At 48.8% G+C, this 18,632-nt stretch overlaps 1 protein-coding gene across 8 annotated transcripts in view; it reads left to right on the top strand.

The window, feature by feature from the left end:
* SPSB3 (splA/ryanodine receptor domain and SOCS box containing 3) overlaps positions 1–18,632 on the top strand; it is a 51,492-nt gene that overhangs the window by 13,439 nt on the left and 19,421 nt on the right. For 5 of the 8 annotated variants that reach the window (XM_077829167.1, XM_077829169.1, XM_077829163.1 and 2 more), the window contains 4 exons: positions 1,289–1,391; positions 2,261–2,386; positions 2,837–3,185; positions 14,745–14,820. In XM_077829167.1, the coding sequence (XP_077685293.1) occupies positions 1,289–1,391; positions 2,261–2,386; positions 2,837–3,185; positions 14,745–14,805 (639 nt within the window). In that variant the 3' untranslated portion in view covers positions 14,806–14,820. Of the gene's footprint in view, positions 1–1,288; positions 1,392–2,260; positions 2,387–2,836; positions 3,186–14,744; positions 14,821–18,632 lie in introns of those variants that run through there. The other 3 variants (XR_013347399.1, XM_077829165.1, XM_077829166.1) reach the window with 1 other exon arrangement.

Here is an 18,632-nt window from a genome sequence, read left to right as displayed (position 1 = left end):
CACTCAGATAAATAGTAAACTCCTAGAGTGCAGGAATAAAACCTGTAACTTGCCCAGAGATTCCAGTAGAGCCTATTGGGACATGCTAATAAAAGTAGCAGAGGGAGAGACCCAAAGGTGAAACTCCTTGTGACGTTCCCCTCTGGTGTTGTCTGGACCGGTGATCTGCTAGGTGACTCCAATCCTTGACTCTGGGAGGCAGCCTTACCCTGCTCTACTGTGAGAACCCCCACTCGTGGGGTGTTCACGCATAGCCTCTGGCATGTAAGCTGCTCCTTGGATTGTTCAACCGAATGACACTAGCCAATACGTCTGATCCCAGCCACAACCCTAGGAACCTCTGTCTTGCAGTATCCAGTTATGCCCGCTGGACACTGCAAGCTTATATGAGTCTAGGGGAGTCTCCGACACACTTCAAACCAAATGCACTGCTTCAGGTAGAATAAACAAACAGATTTATTAACAATAAAGATAGATTTTAAGTGATTATAAGTCAGAGCATAACAAATCCGATTTGGTCAAATGAAATAAAAGCAAAACACATTCTAAGCTGATCTTAACACTTTCAATGTCCTTACAAACTTTAGATGCTTCTCATCACAGGCTGGCTGGTTGCTTTTCAGCCAGGCTCTCCCCTTTGATCAGCACTTCACTTGCTTAATGTGGTGTCTGTAGATGTAGGTGGAAGGTGGGGGAAGAGCGTGGCAAACGTCTCTCCCTTTTATCATGTCCTTCCTTCCCTCTTGGCTTTTCCCCCCACCCCTCTCCTTTCAGAGTCAGGTGAGCATTACCTCATTGCAGTTCCAAACTGACCAAAGGAAGGGGGGTTGACTCCCTTGAGAGTCTAACAGATTCTTTTGTTGCTGCCTAGGCCAGGATCCTTTGTTCCTGTGAGGCTGGGCTGGGTTTGTCCCGTACCTGCCCTGGTGAGGTGTGAACTACCTCTCTGCTCTTGGAGAGTTTTTGCCAGGGCTTATTTTAAGCCATGAGGATACATTTTCATCCTCATAACTACATACATGAAATTATAACCTATAACATTACTATAATAGCTATGCTCAGTGCATTATTAGCCTTCCTAAGACACCCAACGTGACCAACTTTGCATTGGATACCAATCAATCATTTTATAAAGATGAACATGGGGGTGTAGCATGTTTCTCCGAGATACAGAGCGTCACTCTCCTGTATTGTGTGTCACTGCTATGCTGTGCTTAAAGCCCTGAGTGGTTCCATGGCAGAAACAAAGATCTTGTTTTCTTCTTTGGCATGGGCTACCTCCATCCAGATGGTGGGAATTGGGACTTCAGATGTGAATCTTGACAAGTACCGCCATACATTTTGTAGTCTGCTGGGCAAGGATGAAGACAGCTGGGGACTCTCATACACAGGTAATGCAGGGTAGGGAGGGGGACTGCTGCCTTTAGAGTTCATGGGGAAGGCTCATGGATATGAAGAAACCTAATCCTAGCAATTGTGGAAGTGCTCTGAATGATGGGAATAAGACTGAAATGGTCACCCGGACTGTGAATCTGCTCTGATATCCCTAATGGACTTGGACTGAAACTGCTGCCCATAGCCAGCCTTCCATTTGGGCAGTGGAGAGAATCCATGCATATTGCCGGTGTTGCTGTTTTCCCATCAGGATTGCCTCTGTCGTTTAAAGTCTGTCGGTCTGTCTCTTTTTTTTTTTTTTTTTAAATATAAATACAGTGAAGTAACTTCCTTAGCCAGATACATAGACTGACCTAGAGGCTGAACGTTGTCCATGCCCAACCTCCTCTGTAGATAACAGCATAAAACCACCACTCCTCCCACCCCACCCCCCCAAAAAAAGTGTCTCCACCTGAAAAAGGAGTGAAGGAAGTCCAATCTCTGTTGTTCTGTATTTGCTCCATGGCTGAGACTGCCAATAAGGTTCCCTCCCCACTGCCTTGGCGAGAACACCTAGCTCATTTCACGTAGGCTGTCACACCACAGAGGGGCAACAACTTTCAGTCTTTAACACATTTGGCCTATACTTGACCATGGGTCTAGAGGCAAGAGGATATTCCACCATTGGCTGTCTCCTGAGCTGCCAAAGACCCTTCACGTGCTCTGGGATGGGGGGCAGCAAAATGGTGGTCATGGGGAAATCTAGGGTTTTTTTAATTAAATGGCTGATTCCTTCAGTCTATACAAAATAGGAAGAGATTGTGGAAGATGGGATGGATCTAAAGAGTGCAGGATTGCTTCTTAATCGTCTGTCTGTCTGTCTAAGGATTACTCCACCACAGGGGAGATAAAATGAACTTCTCCTCAAGGTTTGGCCAAGGCTCCATCATTGGGGTTCATTTGGACACGTGGCATGGAACTCTCACTTTCTTCAAAAACAGGAAATGCATAGGTAAGAGTTGGGACAAAATGGCCATCATCCAGCCAAACCCACCCTTAAACACAACAAAGTGATAGGACAAAACATCCAGGGAGGGAGTGGTGTATGAATTATGGAACATTGACCCTTTGGGTGGGTCTTCAGCTTGTTGCTGCCTCTTGGAAGTCTCAGTGCCTTCTGACTGTTTGAAGATGGGGATAGTGGGCTTCTGTAAATGGCAAACTATAGGATAAGCAGAGTGTCTCTAAAACAACTATTCACTTCAACAGGCCTGCCTTCAGATATCTCCTGCTTTCCAGATCTCTATCCATATGTTTGTAGACCCCACATTTAGGTGGGAGAAGGGGTGACAGTTCAGATCACAGGGCATCCTAGAAACTATATCCCTGCATTATAGGTAATTACCTAATTGTGCCCTTGCCTATGACTAACACCAGCCTCCTTGATTTTATTTCCTCCCAGGAGTTGCAGCTACCAAACTGCAGAACAAGAAATTCTACCCCATGGTGTGCTCCACTGCAGCCAAAAGCAGCATGAAGGTGATCCGTTCATGCGCCAGCTACACGTCGCTCCAGTACCTCTGCTGTTACCGCCTCCGCCAGCTGTTGCCCAACTATGTGGATACGCTGGAAGTGCTGCCATTGCCCCCAGGACTTAAGCAAGTTCTACACAACAAACTAGGCTGGGTGCTGAGTATGAACTGTAGCACACTGAAGCCTTCCACCTCTTCTTCCTCCTTGTCAGGAAGCGACTCAGATAGCTCCTGTGGCTCGGATGCAGAGGCATGCCAAAGGAAGAGGTGCAGGAGGACGTAAGTTACTTTCAAACAAACTGCCTTGGGGGGGTGGTTTCCTTCACTATCTCTGAGGGTGATCCAGGCCAGACACCTCTTCATGGGGACACCCAACTTCTAATCAAGTTTGCAAAGACTTCTGCCCTCTTGAAATCTTTTAAGCTACACGCATCAGCCACTTGCATTGAAAACCTATCCCAACTGAGGAGAGAGTGACTTCTTTGAAATAGGCAGCCCAGATAACCTACAGCAAAATTTTCTAGTTTCGTTCTCCTATTCACTACCACCATCACTAGCTGATCTCTAGGGAGTAGACTGTTCCAGGAGAGACGCAAGCTTTCAAACCGGCTTCCTGGCTTCAGAATGTGCATCTCTTCTAGCAGGCTTTATGATCCCATCAAAAGACAAAGCCAGTTGCCACTCCACCCTTCTCCTAACTGTTATGTGTTGGTTTGGCACCTGCAATGAAGGCATCGGGTCACTGGGATGTGATCTAGAACAGCAGTGTTTAGAGAGAGGCTCTTAAAATTGCATCTATATGCTTTACTGTTGGCACTGTTGTGAACGAGCGGTTACTTGCTAGAGCTGATCTGTAAATGATCTCATTTGAGTCCTGTGACTTCTTTAACTGCTTTGCATGTTGGGTACTGCTGCTTTTCCTGTATCAAAGACTATTAACTGGTAATAAACATACTGTTTACTTTAACTGCCCATGAAGGTATGAGCCAAAGTGTGGCTCTCAAGAATACTGGAAGTATCATAATGAGTCTTGGAAGGACTATTAAACCTCATGCTTCAGGATTTAAGACAATCTCTATTAGAATCAGGAGGAGACTGTGACAGGTTGGATCCCCCCTTTTGGGCTGCCACTGAATGTGCTGGGGTCCCATTGAGGCTGCCTGTCCTACCAGCCTGGGTTTCCCTTGCACTGTGTTGCTGTGATGGGCTCTCAAGCCCCTTAACTACAAAAGGTAAATTTTAAGTGATTATAAGGGATAGCAAATAGATCAGAGCAGATTACTGAGCAACTCAAACAAAACATGCAAACTAGGCTTAATAAAATAGTAATTTCTCACTGTAAATATTGCTGTATGCAGGTTGCAGAGTTTTTTGAAGGTAAACTACACTGTTTGCAGCTTAAATCTCCAGGTGTACCCTTCAGAGGCTTGTCTTTCTCTGCCTGGGTCCTAGTCCTTCTCCCCTAATCAGTCTTAGGTGGTTACAGCAGTCATCCTATAAAGCAGGACTCAGTGAAGAACCAGCAACCATAATTAACACATGCTCCAGCCTTAAATAGAATTTACATATTGTGGGAATCTTTTGTTTCCCAGGCTGACCCCCACATGCCCTCTTAATGGAAAAACACTAAAAGTCCAAGATGGGGGTCTAGTACCAGATGACACAATCACCTGACCCTGTAGTGTCCAAGCAGTAATCCAGGAACCTTTGCAGGAAGGCAGGATTTAGTAGTATCTTCAAAGTCTTATTGTTCTTCCTAATGGCCCATTCAGGCTGCATGCATACTGTCTGGTGAGCATTCCCTAAGTACACACACAGTTGTGATTGTTACATAGTCAATATTCCTAACTTCAGATACAGAAATGATGCATGCACACAAATTGGATAATCAGCAAATCATAACCTTTCTAATTATACCTTACATGACCTAGCTTGCATAAAACATCTTAGTTATGCCATATTCATATAATTATTTTTATGAAGAATATGGGGTGTAGTGTCATAAAGATGTATTGGAGGCAGATTATCTCACATCTGCCTTGTGAAGGTCTTGTTTCTTCCTCTGAAGCATCTGGTACTGGCCATCGTCAGACAGGACACTGGATTAGATGGATCTCAGGGCACACTATGGTAGTTAGGTGCACCTTTTATGTAAAGTGAGGAGAAAGGAGGGATCTGACTTGCTGCCTCCTCTATTAATCAAATTAATAACTGAGACTCTGGTTTTATTGCCCCAAAGAATGGGTGAATAATGTAGGGCTCCTAGTAAGTCAGACAGGGGGATCACACAGCTCTCACTTGATCTATTAGTGTGACAGGCCTGGTGTCAGGTACCTGATTTGAAACTCAACACAGCTTTATCAGCAGTAATTTTGCATAATCATCATGCAAGATTTGCAAGCTGACTGTAGCAGGCCATAAAGTATGTTCCTTTTCTGGGTATCAGAAAGAAATACTCCTGGATTAGGGACTGACAAGGGTCTGGTTATTTTGGCAGAAAATAATCCGCATGTGGCCTGAAACTGTTCCCACGGACCTTCTGAGCTGAGAAAGAGGTTCTTCCCTGACAGAAGTGACTCTGATCTATAAGACTTTAAACATCAATGAGGAAAAAGTGTCCTGTTACCTTGTAACTATAGGCACCATCTTGGTAACTAGCAAGTCAGGACACAAAGTGGTGGGAACAGGTTATTGAACATGTAACAGAGACACATGGTAAAACATCAGGCATATCCTGTAACAGTACTGTGCCTAGAGTTGTAAGGACTGACTGGCTCAGCGTACTAAGATAACAAAGCCGATCTCAATTAGGGTGCTAGATTGAAATAGAAATGGTAAGTGGTTCTCTTCTGCTGTCCAATGCTTATGCTCCCTGTGGCAAAGTAACATCAGACCTGCCCCAAGGCTGGGGCAAGTGAACTCTTTCCCCTCACACCAACCATGGGGAGGCACAGCACCAGGAAAAACTTGCATGCTCCTCCTTCCTCTCACGCCTGTTTGCAAGAGCTGTGGAGCCTGCTATCTTCATTATCCACAATCTCACACCTCAGCAGTACTGAATGGCAGCAGGAAATGAACTCCCTCTCATTTCCAGCCTCTCCTCAGAGGGAGCTCAGTTAGCAAACGACTTCTGGTTAAGGTTCTTCCTCTTGCAAAGCTCTGATCTTACCCCTGAAGTAGCTAGATGCAGGTGATTTGGAAGACTCTTGTCTGAACTGGAGCTATCATGAAGGAGTTTACATGTATATGGTGGAGGTTGAGACCTTCAGCTTTCAATATCAGCTGTGCTGAACTAAGTCTGGAAAGCACTACAGAGTGCCCTTTAACATTCTAAGAACAGATGTGGGAGGAAATGAAGTACCCACATGTCCACAGTGACGCTCCTTCAAAAGTTCCCATACTAGCTACATGCATTCTCTGCGATGAGCCCAATACCATCCAATGATGAAATCATTAATGAGAACTGGACTTGCTTTTCCAGTCACGGGACCTGGAACATCTGTTAGATGAGAAGCTTAACCACGTGCTCTCCTATATTAGGACACATTATTGTGGTTGAACAAAGAATTTCTTTGGCAACACAATGACCTGACCGGCTTGTTTACTTAAATTAGTTTATTGGAAGAATGTATCACCATGGAATAGCCATTGATAACAAGGATTTCTATGCATCTGCTGTCCCTTCCTAGTTGCCATCCTCCAAGTAAGTGAGCAATGCTATCTGGAGTCCCACTGAAGTAAGAGGGGATTCTTATTTCAACATGGAGACCTAAATGTAAAGAGCTAGGGCCTTATTTTCAGAAACATTCAAAACCCACGGTTCTTAGAGTCAAGGGGAGCTGGAACTACCAAGCACCTACCAAAATTCAAATACAAGTGGTCAAAGTTTAGGAACCCAATGAGAGGCCATTTTTAAAGCTGTTGACCTTAACATCTCTGGAGTGGGAGGCAAGAGAATAATACACACTCCCTTTTTGTTCAAGAGTTTTCTCTAGCTAGTCTGGCATTGACTGGGCTGGGGAGCCCAGCTATCCAAGTGCAGATGATTTTAGTCTGGTCTGCTCTCTCAGCTAAGCTACTTCCCTCAAGTAGGGAGTCAAGACCACTGGTTAATTCTCCGCGCCCCCCACCCCCCCTTAAGCAGTTTATACCACACTCAGGAGACAACAGCCTTCCCCACCTGGCCCTCCACACAGTTTTGCCCCAACCGCTCTAAGGTGTCCAGTTTTCAACCGGAACACCCGGTCAAAAAGGGATCTTGATGGCTCCTGTCAGATTGCTGACCAGGCCATTGACTGTGCGGTTGGTGGTGCCATGCAGCGGGGCTGGCAGGCTCCCTGCTAGCCTCTGCGCCACGCAGCTCCCGGAAAGCAGCTGGCATGTCCCCCCTCTGGCTCCTACATGTAGGGGCAGCCAGGGAGTGCTGCACGCTGGCCCTATGCCAAGCACTGCCCCCTACAGCTCCCATTGGCTGCGAATCCCGGCCAGTGGGAGCAGCAGGGGTGGCGCCTGAAAATGGGGCAGCGCGCAGAACCACCTGGCCTCACCACCACGTCAGAGCCAGAGGGGGGACATACCACTGCTTCTGGGAGCTGCTTGAAGTAAGTGCCATCGGGAGCCTGCCTGGTGAAAATGAGCGAGTGAGTGAGGGTGGGGATAGTGAGCGACAGAGGGAGGGGGAATGGAGTGAGGGGGGAGTGGGGGCCTTGAAGAAGGGGAGGGGCCTCTGAGGAGGGGCAGGGCACGGGGGGGCAAGGATGTTCAGTTTTGTGCAAGTAGAAAGTTGGCAACCCTACTCCCTAGTTCACCAACACACTAGGATCTTCCCTGCCCTCTCACTATCCAGCACCCCCCAGAGACCCACTCCCCCATGCCCTGCCTCCCGGCCACACTCACTGGCCCTGCTGGGAGGCAACTATGTCTGCCGGGTGAGCCGGCAATGCAGCCAGGGCTGGTCCTGGGGTGGGGAATCACTCCGTCCCCGCGGGAGTGGTGTGATCAGCCAGGCCAGGGCCTGTCCCTGCCAGGCCCCCTCAGGACATACTTGCCTGGAGGGGTCCAGCCGATCCCCCCCAGACTTTCACACCTCCCCCCGCTGCAGCTGAGACTGGCCAGGCTTCTGCACCAGTCCCAGGCTGCTCAGGTCCAGGGAGACAGGTGAGGCCCTGCAGGTGGTGGGAAGCAGAGACCTCTGCCAGGGGTCAGAGAAGCTGGCGGGTAGGCCCAGGGGGCAGAGAGGAGCTCTCGGGCAGGCAGGCCGAGAGGAGCAAGTGGTGGGGGGAGCCAGTGGGGTCTCAGGATGCAGTGCAAGTGGAGCAGGCCAGGGCCCCTTCTGGGCACAGGCCCGGCTCCATGGAGCCACTGGTGCCATTGTAAACCTGGCACTGGGCTTGGGGAAGGGTATGCTGCTGCTATGGCTACTGCCACAACAGGGCTGACTGTTAAACTGGATTTGCCTCTTGCAGTCCTGTCCTGTCCTTCTCCCCATGTACACTGCTGCACCAGCCCCCATCAGTGCAGAAGGGGAATAGTTGGGTCTCCAGCTGTTTCCTGCAGGAAGAGATGCAAGGATAGGACACGCAGTGGTGAATGTTTGGGAGATCACATCTTTCCTGCAGCCTCTGTAATAGGGTTTCTGGCTAGTCCACCTCTGTTCCTCCAGGACCAGCATTTTTCCTCCATTAGCTCACAACCCTCTCCATCTTCAAAATGGCCCCTTCCCTCCGGCTGCTAAGAGGGCATGTCCTACCGTCACCTAACTTTCCTCATCAGCTCTTATTTCTGAGCCTATGCCTCTTATCCCTCAAACACCTAGACGGCAGAGCACAGTGTACTGGGTGTGTGAATGGCAATGGGGGAGGGGAAAGAGCCAAATAACCGTACAGGGACAGTCATGAAATGAACATTCCTACATCCAGTCTATTCTGGATACCCTGACAGGAGACAACCTGGGTTCCTCCCTCCCCCCACCCTATCCACATAGAGCCCCCTGAAACATCATGGCACTGAGTTCTCTGTAAGGATCTGCCATGGGAGCAGTATCAACCCTGCTTCCACAGTGTGTCAGAGTCACAACCAGAACAAAGAGTGATGCTGATGTTCTGGGCTTGGGATTCGGTTGAGAGTTGAGAGCACCTGCCTGGGTGACACAAACTTACTTGTATGGGCATTTTGCTATTGTCTTGGTCAGCACAGAAACATGCTGGCTCAACTCATGCCATGTGTCCAGGAACCAGACCTCAATGTTACCCCAGAGCTGTAGCACCATCAGCCCCTGGAGGAGAACTAAAATGAGCAAAACATGCAAGACACAGAGCAAAGCGATCCCAAGCTGAGAGCAGGCTTGTGCATACCAGCCACAGGCACCTCACCACACTTCACCAAAGGCGCTCACCCTGCTCAGACTTCCAGCTCGCAGGGGTCAGCCTCTTAGAGGCCCCTCTCTGACCCTGAGAGAGAGGAGCAAGGAAGGAAAACATACATCTGGGCACAGCAAGGCCCTCCACCATATTATGCTTGAAGGGATGGGCTAAGTGCATTATCTCTGTTTACACAGCACAGCAGTAAAGCCTGCTTATCCCCTCTTAGTTCCCAGTGAGCCAGTGAGTCATAACCCACTCCAGGGCATGGAATTCATTTCAAGGGACACTGACAAGTGCCCCAGGAATGACAAGGTTTTGTGAGGAACCTTCTGATTATAAGTCTCTCATTAGACAAGAACGTACTTGGTCACCAAGACATTTATAAACCCATTCTGTGGCCATGGTTTCCACAGGGCACACCAAGAAATGGGTGTGCAGTTAAGATCCCACCTACCCTTTGGCTGCCTGGTCTGTTTAGATTGTATGCTCTCTAGGGCAGGAACTGACTCTTGCTCTGTATATGCACAGAGTTCAATGGGGCTCTGATCCCCGCTGGGGTCTGAAGGTGGTAATGGAAGAGTCACAAGCTCCAATCACAAAATATCTTCCTAGGCACTGTATTATCTGAGCTTGCACCTCGATAAAATGGCACAGATACAAAGAACTACAGCAAGGGTCATCACAGAGTCAACATTTGCCAACAATTACCACAGCTATCTCCAATTGTAAGTACTGGAGAAAGATTTTGGTTACCTTAGATACAAGCATGCTATCATCACTAGCAAATGCTGGCTTTTTGACAGCGACCACCATAAGCAAGACAGATGAATGCTGACTTCTGCTCTATTACAGAAAGGGCTGGGGAGTAGGGGAAAATACGTCTGTGATGTTGCACTCCATATGATTATATGAAAATATGCTAATGAGTGTGAATATAATGTAACAAATATGCTTCATGCAAAAGGTATCATTACAAATCTATAATCTCTGAGTGTGGTCATCCTGTTTGTATAAATGTATCATTCTTGTAACTGAAACTAGAAATATAAACTATAACTCTAAGGTCCTATTGTAATAATGCAACGTGTGGGCCATTAATGGTGGTTTGGAATCTCGATGGCTCCCATCAACTAGGACAATTGGTTGTAAATGGCTCTGCTTACTTGCAAGTCTTCCTGTGAGTCATGCCAGGAAGAATGAAGGCTTCTGGTACTCAAATCCATCTTAAACCTGGTGCTTTTCCATTTAGAAGGAGGGGTGGAGACCCAGAGAAGGGCCATCCCTAGACATTGTGGTGCCCTACGCAGCCCTCCCACGAGGGGGGGAAGATGTTTGGCCCCAGGCCTCCATGGGGGGGGGAGGGGGCTGTGCCCAAGGTCTGTGCGGGGCAGGAGCAGGCTTGGGGGGCAGGGGGGAACCTCCCCCCCAGCATGAGCCAGAGCAGGCTGGGGTCAGGTCACTCCACTTCCCACCACCTGGTGTGAGTGCAGCGTGTGCCTGACCCCTGCTGCAATCCCCCAGGGCCGTAGCTCAGGGGAAGGGGTGGAGTGGGGGCGGAGCTGGGACAGAGCAGTGGTGGGAAGAGGCGGGGCGGGGGCAGAGCAGGTGCTATGGGGAAGGGGTGGAGTGGGCACGTGGCAGGAGTGGGGGCATCTTTCCTGGCTGGCTCAGCCGGCCAGGGGATCAGGCTGGCTACTGGAGCAGCATGCAGCTGCGTAGGGCACCAGGAAATTTGGGGCAATTTGGTGCCCCAAATTTCCTGGTGCCCTACACAGCTACATAGTTTGCATATGGGTAAGGGCAGACAATTTGAGTTTACCCTGTATAAGCTTTATACAGAGTAAAACAGATTCATTTGGGGTTTGGATCCCACTGGGAGCTGGGTGTCGGGGTCCTGGAGACAGGAGCACTTCTTAAGCTGTTTTCAGTTAAGTCTGCGGTTTTGCGGCACGTGGTTCAGACCCTGGGTCTGTGTTGGAGCAGACTGGCATGTCTGGCTCAACAAGGCTGGGTTCTGAAGGTCCAAACTGGCAGAGAAAATGGGCTCAGAGGTAATCTCAGCACATCAGATGACAGTCCCAAGGGGGTTTCTGTGATTGAACCCGTCACAATGCCTATCAGAGGAAAGGACACAAGCAGTGGGGAAAAAATACTTCCTCCCCACCCGCACGGGGATGATGGCCAGTGTTCACCGCTGCTTCCTCCCTTCACCGTTCATCTAACCACAAAACTCGCTAGCCCACACTCCATATCTGGGCACTCTGCATCTTTGTCCCGGCTGCCCACATCGCCAGCAGACCAACTGTCCTGGGCAAGTAGGGCCCCCTTAATCTCCTCCTTTCTTTTCTCAGGGTTTTTCCCCCGGTCTAGGTCCTGGCCTGTTCAACCCTCTTTTCAAGGAACATCTGCCTCTGCATATTCCTTGGTCAATTTGACAGCAGCCTCTACCATATTTGGCTGATGCCACTGGACCCAGACTCGTATGTTTTCTGGGAGGCCCTTCACAAATTGTTCCAGAAGCACCCTGTCCATCATTTCTCCCACCATCTGGGTGTCCGGCCTCAACCACCACATGGCCCAGTCTGTAAGCTTCCGGGCAAAAGCTCAGAGCCGCAAACCCCCTGTCCACCGGGCCGTCCAAAACTTCTTTCTGTACTTTTCCACGGACAGTCCCATCCAGTCTAGGATGGCCGCCTTCATCGCGTCATAATCTTTGGCCTGTTCATCACTTAAGGCCATCTAGGCAGCCTGCGCCTCACTGGCCAGATAGGGGGCCAGTCTTAGGACCCAGGTTGCCTTGTCCTATGGCCACCCGCTCAAACGTACACAGGAAGGGTCGTTGGTGGGGCCCATCTTACAGAGCCCCAATCCTGGTGTGTGGCTGCCATCACCTCTAGGGGGACTGACCCATTGGTGCAGGAGCTGCTGCTGTACACTGGCCTACTCCCGGATTAAATCCTGGTGGTTCTTCTGTTGTTCAAGCCTGCAAGGCAAGTAGGACCTGCAGCTCTGCGTGGTGGGACTGCTGGAAGGCCTGCAGGGTTTTCTGCAGCTCTTCTTGCTGTTTAGCTAGCCAACGCACAGTTCCCTCCATCCTTGGGTAGCCATGCACTGGCAGTGGTTTTGGATCCCGGATGAGCCCCCACGTGTAATGGGGTGCACGCCATGCCCTTCTGTTTCAGCCCTTCTCCCCCTCTGCTCAGAGACTCAGGGAAACTTCAGGCTAGTACAACACCTGCGCTCTTTATTTGTCATCAAGTCCCCACCACTAGTTTCCACCTATATACAGGCTTTTTACAACAGCTTGGCCTACCACAAGGCTGGCCAGCAACAGACTAGGAGACTCCCGCCTCCGCCTCCACCTGAGCCGCCCCATTTGCTCTCTACTTCCTCCCAGCCTTATAGCTCCTGCTAACAAGGCTGGCAGGTGTGGTCTGTTACCAGGCAAGCATTAAGTTATCTACCCAGTCCCAGTTCAATCCCCCTGATTGGGGCTGGGGTGGCAGGAGCTGATTAAGGCCTCTCTAGCAACACTCTGCCACACCTAGCCATTAGGCACTGGGCTGAGCCTGACAATTCCTTTCACACAGGCCACTGCACAGCATTGTGGAGGGGGTGGCCTCCACCAACCTCGGCTAGATCTTGAGCCAGCGTCCTAGGGTTCAGAAGCTCCAAATCCTCACTACCAATCTCCTGAGTATCCCTGTTATGCTATACAAAGCACACGAGATTTTTTTATAGGGAAGAAGGCAAAACACCTCATTTATTGAGAATATAGCAGTTAGCATATGCTTTTCAGTCACACACACATGCACACAGTACTGCCAGTCGATGTTTATAGTTACCAGTCCAGAGTCTGGATTAATCTAGTAGCCAGCCAGATTGGTCACAGTGGGGAGCCGGGCTCTGTAGGTCGTGATCCAGTGCTGCTGGAGTAGTGGCAAGATGAACCCAAAGTCCCATGGCAAAGCACCCTATTCTTATAGTCTTTTTTGTTGTTGAAGTTTATGGATTTTGCTGTGTCAGTCTGTGACTGGTTACTCCTTAATCGGTGTTATCTTCTGATGTTAACATTCCGAAGCACCTCCGAGAGAGCCATTCTGTCCTTTTGATTTAATTAATTGTTTTGTCTTTAGGGGTGCCAGCCTCCACCTCAGGGTCATCAGTCTGCCTTCCCTCAGTCATGGATGCACATTGATGGTTTTTTGGTGTTGATAAGTCTGTTAAATTTCTTCACTCCTCCTCCCTTGACCATCTGGCTCCGACAATGGCTGTCGAGGTTCCTTCCCCACTCTGAACTCTAGGGTACAGATGTGGGGACCTGCATGAAAACCCCCTAAGCTTACTTTTACCAGCTTAGGTTAAAACTTCCCCAAGGTACAAACTATTTTACCTTTTGCCCTTGGACTTTCGCTGCCACCACCAAACGTCTAACCGGTTTTCTGGGAAAGAATTGTTTGGAAATGTCTTTCCCCCCAAAATCCTCCCAACCCTTGCACCCCACTTCCTGGGGAAGGTTTGGTAAAAATCCTCACTAATTTGCATAGGTGACCACAGACCCAAACCCTTGGATCTTAAGAACAATGAAAAAGCATTCAGTTTCTGAACAGAAGAATTTTAATAGAAGTAAAAAGAATCATCTCTGTAAAATCAGGATGGTAAATACCTTACAGGGAAATTAGATTCAAAACATAGAGAATCCCTCTAGGCAAAACCTTAAGTTACAAAAAGACACAAAGACAGGAATATCCATTCCTTTCAGCACAGCTTATTTCCTCAGCCATTTAAAGGAATCAGAATCTAACGCATATCTAGCTAGATTGCTTACTAAGTTCTAAGACTCCAGTCCTGTTCTGTCCCCGGCAAAAGCATCACCCAGACAGACCCAGACCCTTTGTTCCCCCCGCCCCCCCAGCTTTGAAAGTATCTTGTCTCCTCATTGGTCATTGTGGTCAGGTACCAGCGAGGTCACCCTAGCTTCTTAACCCTTTACAGGTGAAAGGGTTTTTCTTCTGGCCAGGAGGGATTTTAAAGGTGTTTACCCTTCCCTTTATATTTATGACATGCCCCCCAAATCACAGATAGGATGAAACGCTGGCTGGGATTTCTTCCTGGAGCTCTAGGAAAAAACAGAGTTAATAAGACACATGCACCTCCAAATATACTACCAAGTAAGTATATAAAGACTAACAATATTTTCCACATCTCAAGGACAATTTTAACCAGTTGATTCTGGGAAACTTTCACGGGAAAGTGCATCAGCCACTTTGTTAGAAGCTCCTGAGATGTGTTGGATGTCAAAACCACCGAATAAGTTTTTTGCTATTTCCCGTGGCGGTATGAAGCCACCGTAGCGCAGCATGGTAGGTTTGCAGGTGGAAACGCCATCCCCAAACATATGGGCGTAGCTTTTCCAGAGCATAGACAATGGCGTAACATTCTTTTTCACTGACTGACCAGTTGCTTTCCCTCTCAGACAGCTTCTTGCTGAGAAACACTACAGGGTGGAATTCTTGATCCGGTCCTTCCTGCATTAAAACTGCTCCCACACCACGCTCGGACGTATCTGTGGTTACTACGAACGGTTTGTCAAAGTCTGGGGCCCTTAGTACAGAGTCAGACATGAGTGTCGCTTTAAGCTGGTTAAAGGCCTTCTGACATTCTTCGGTCCACTGAACAACATTTGGCTGTTTCTTTTTGGTTAGGTCTGTCAGTGGGGCGGCAATTTGGCTGTATTGCAGTACAAATCATCTGTAATAACCGGCCAAGCCTAAGAAGGATTGAACCTGTTTCTTTGACTTTGGGACAGGACACTTTTGGATAGCATCCACTTTGTTCTGTAGGGGGTTGATAGTTCCTTGACCCACCTGGTGTCCAAGGTAAGTCACTCTGTTTAGGCCTATTTGACACTTCTTAGCTTTAACAGTTAGTCCTGCCTCCCTTATGTGCTCAAAGACTTTTTATAGATGTTCCAGGTGTTCTGCCCAGGAATCCGAAAATATGGCCACATCATCAAGGTAGGCGACTGCATATTCTCCTAATCCCGCTAGGAGACCATCTACAAGTCCTTGGAAGGTGGCGGGTGCATTCCGCAGCCTGAAAGGGAGTACATTAAATTCATACAGCCCGACATGGGTGGTGAAGGCTGACCTTTCCTTGGCGGATTCATCTAGCGGTACTTGCCAGTACCCCTTGGTTAAGTCCAAGGTAGAGATGAACTGGACCCATCCCAGTTTCTCTAATAGTTCATCTGTGCGTGGCATTGGATAGCTGTCTGGGTGAGTTACAGCATTTAGCTTACGGTAGTCCAAGCAAAAACGTATCTCCCCATCTGGTTTGGGAACTAGAACCACTGGAGATGCCCATGCACTGTCAGAGAGGCGGATTACACCCATCTGTAACATAGAATCATAGAATATCAGGGTTGGAAGGAGCCTCAGGAGGTCATCTAGTCCAACCCCCTGCTCAAAAGCAGGACCAATCCCCAATTAAATCATCCCAGCCAGGGCTTTGTCAAGCCTGACCTTAAAAACTTCTAAGGAAGGAGATTCCACCACCTCCCTAGGCAACGCATTCCAGTGTTTCACCACCCTCCTAGTGAAAAAGTTTTTCCTAATATCCAACCTAAACCTCCCCCACTGCAACTTGAGGCCATTACTCCTTGTCCTGTCCTCTTCTACCACTGAGAATAGTCTAGAACCATCCTCTCTGGAACCACCTCTCAGGTAGTTGAAAGCAGCTATCAAATCCCCCCTCATTCTTCTCTTCTGCAGACTAAACATTCCCAGTTCCCTCAGCCTCTCCTCATAAGTCATGTGTTCCAGACCCCTAATCATTTTTGTTGCCCTTCGCTGGACTCTCTCCAATTTATCCACATCCTTCTTGTAGTGTGGGGCCCAAAACTGGACACAGTACTCCAGATGAGGCCTCACCAATGTCGAATAGAGGGGGACGATCACGTCCCTCAATCTGCTCGCTATGCCCCTACTTATACATCCCAAAATGCCATTGGCCTTCTTGGCAACAAGGGCACACTGCTGACTCATATCCAGCTTTTCGTCCACTGTCACCCCTAGGTCCTTTTCCGCAGAACTGCTGCCTAGCCATTCGGTCCCTAGTCTGTAGCTGTGCATTGGGTTCTTCCGTCCTAAGTGCAGGACCCTGCACTTATCCTTATTGAACCTCATCAGATTTCTTTTGGCCCAATCCTCCAATTTGTCTAGGTCCCTCTGTATCCTATCCCTGCCCTCCAGCGTATCTACCACTCCTCCCAGTTTAGTATCATCCGCAAATTTGCTGAGAGTGCAGTCCACACCATCCTCCAGATCATTTATGATTCATATCCTGGTTCTCCCGTTCTATAGCAGTTTTAGCTTGAGGAGACACCAGGTAAGGTTGGACTTTAATTGGGTGTACATTACCTGTGTCAATGGAGTGGTATGCCCATTCAGTCAGTCCTGGGGTGGCTGAGAACGTCGGCGCGTAGCTAGTGCACAGCTCCTTGATCTGCTGTCGCTGCATACGCCCAAGGGTCATGGAGAGGTTCACCTCTTCCACGCCACCAGCACTTTTCCCTTCGTAGTAGACACATTCAGGCCACTCAGCATCATCTCCTCCCTGGGCTGTAAACTGACAAACCTTTAATTCTCTGGAATAAAAGGGCTTTAGAGAATTAATATGGTACACCGTAGGCTTTCGGTTGGAGGTGGGGAATGCTATGAGATAATTAACAGCTCCCAGGCGCTCCTGGACCGTGAATGGCCCTTCCCACGATGCTTCCATTTTATGGGCCTGGAGTGCCTTTAAGACCATGACCTGGTCTCCTACTTTGAAGGAACGCTCTCTGGCATGTTTATCATACCAGGCTTTTTGCTCTTTTTGAGCATCCTGTAGGTTTTCTTTAGCAAGGGCTAGAGCGGTTTGGAGGGTGTTTTGTAGGTTGGTTACAAAGTCCAGAATGTTAGTTCCTGGAGAAGGTGTAAATCCCTCCCATTGCTGCTTCACCAACTGTAATGGCCCCTTAACCTCATGGCCATATACAAGATCAAATGGTGAAAACCCTAAACTGGCATGTGGTACAGCTCTGTAGGCAAAGAGCAACTGCTGTAACACTAGGTCCCAATCATTGGAGTGCTCATTTACGAATTTATGTATCATGGCCCCCAAAGTTCCATTAAACTTCTCCACCATGCCATTTGTTTGATGGTGGTAAGGAGTGGCAACCAAGTGATTTACCCCATGAGCTTCCCAAAGGCTTTCCATAGTTCCTGCCAGGAAATTAGTTCCTGCATCTGTGAGGATGTCGGAGGGCCATCCTATCCTGGCAAAAATGTCTGCTAGTGCCTGGCACACACTTTTAGCCCTGGTGTTGCTTAGAGCTACTGCTTCCGGCCATTGGGTGGCAAAATCCATGAAAGTCAGTATGTGCTGCTTTCCTCTGGGTGTCTTTTTCGGAAAAGGACCCAGAATATCCACAGCTACTCGCTGAAATGGAACTTCAATGATGGGGAGTGGCTGGAGAGGGACTCTGACCTGGTCTTGGGGTTTTCCCACTCTTTGGCATACTTCACAAGACCGGACATAGGTAGAAACATCCTTGCCCATTCCCTCCCAGTGGAATGACCTCCCCAACCAGTCTTTGGTCCTGTTCACCCCAGCGTGGCCACTAGGATGATCGTGGGCTAAGCTCAAGAGCTTGACCCGGTACTTAGTTGGAACTACCAACTGTCTCTGAGGATGCCAGTCTTCCTGGTGTCCACCAGAAAGAGTTTCCTTGTATAAAAGTCCTCTTTCTACAACAAACCTGAATTGATTAGAAGAGCTGAGAGGCGGTAAGTTGCTCCATGCCGCCATCCAAGCTCTCTGGAGTCTTTCATCTACTTCCTGTTCGGTCTGGAACTGTTCCCTTGATGCTGGAGACATCAGTTCCTCCTTGGATTGTGGACCTATGCTTGGTCCCTCTGGAAGCGATGTAGGGGATGGGGCTGTTTCCGTTGACTGTGAACCACTCTCCACTGATGCACTATGTTGGGATTCAGGCTCCGGTTGAGCCTCTTGTGTAGGGTTATCGGCTGCTGCTAATTCAGGTTCGGTGGGGCCCTCTGGTGTTGGGGTTGCAAGTACTGGATTCAGTGCTGGCAATGGGTCTGGTGCTGGTTGTTCCGCCAGTTCTGGTTCTGGGACTGGCTCTGTCTGGGTCTCTGGGACTGGATCCACTACTGCTGTTGCAGACATTGGCCTGGGGTCTGGGTCCATCACGTCTGATCGGGTCCTGGTAGAAGTTTCCGGAACAGAGCTAGGCATGATGGCTTTAGCCTGGCTGCGGGTGACCATTCCCACCATCATGGCTCACTTCACATGATTG

Source organism: Eretmochelys imbricata, chromosome 10, assembly GCF_965152235.1.
Source record: "Eretmochelys imbricata isolate rEreImb1 chromosome 10, rEreImb1.hap1, whole genome shotgun sequence".
NCBI classification, from domain to species: Eukaryota; Metazoa; Chordata; order Testudines; family Cheloniidae; genus Eretmochelys; species Eretmochelys imbricata.
This window is presented reverse-complemented; position numbering and strand designations above follow the sequence as displayed.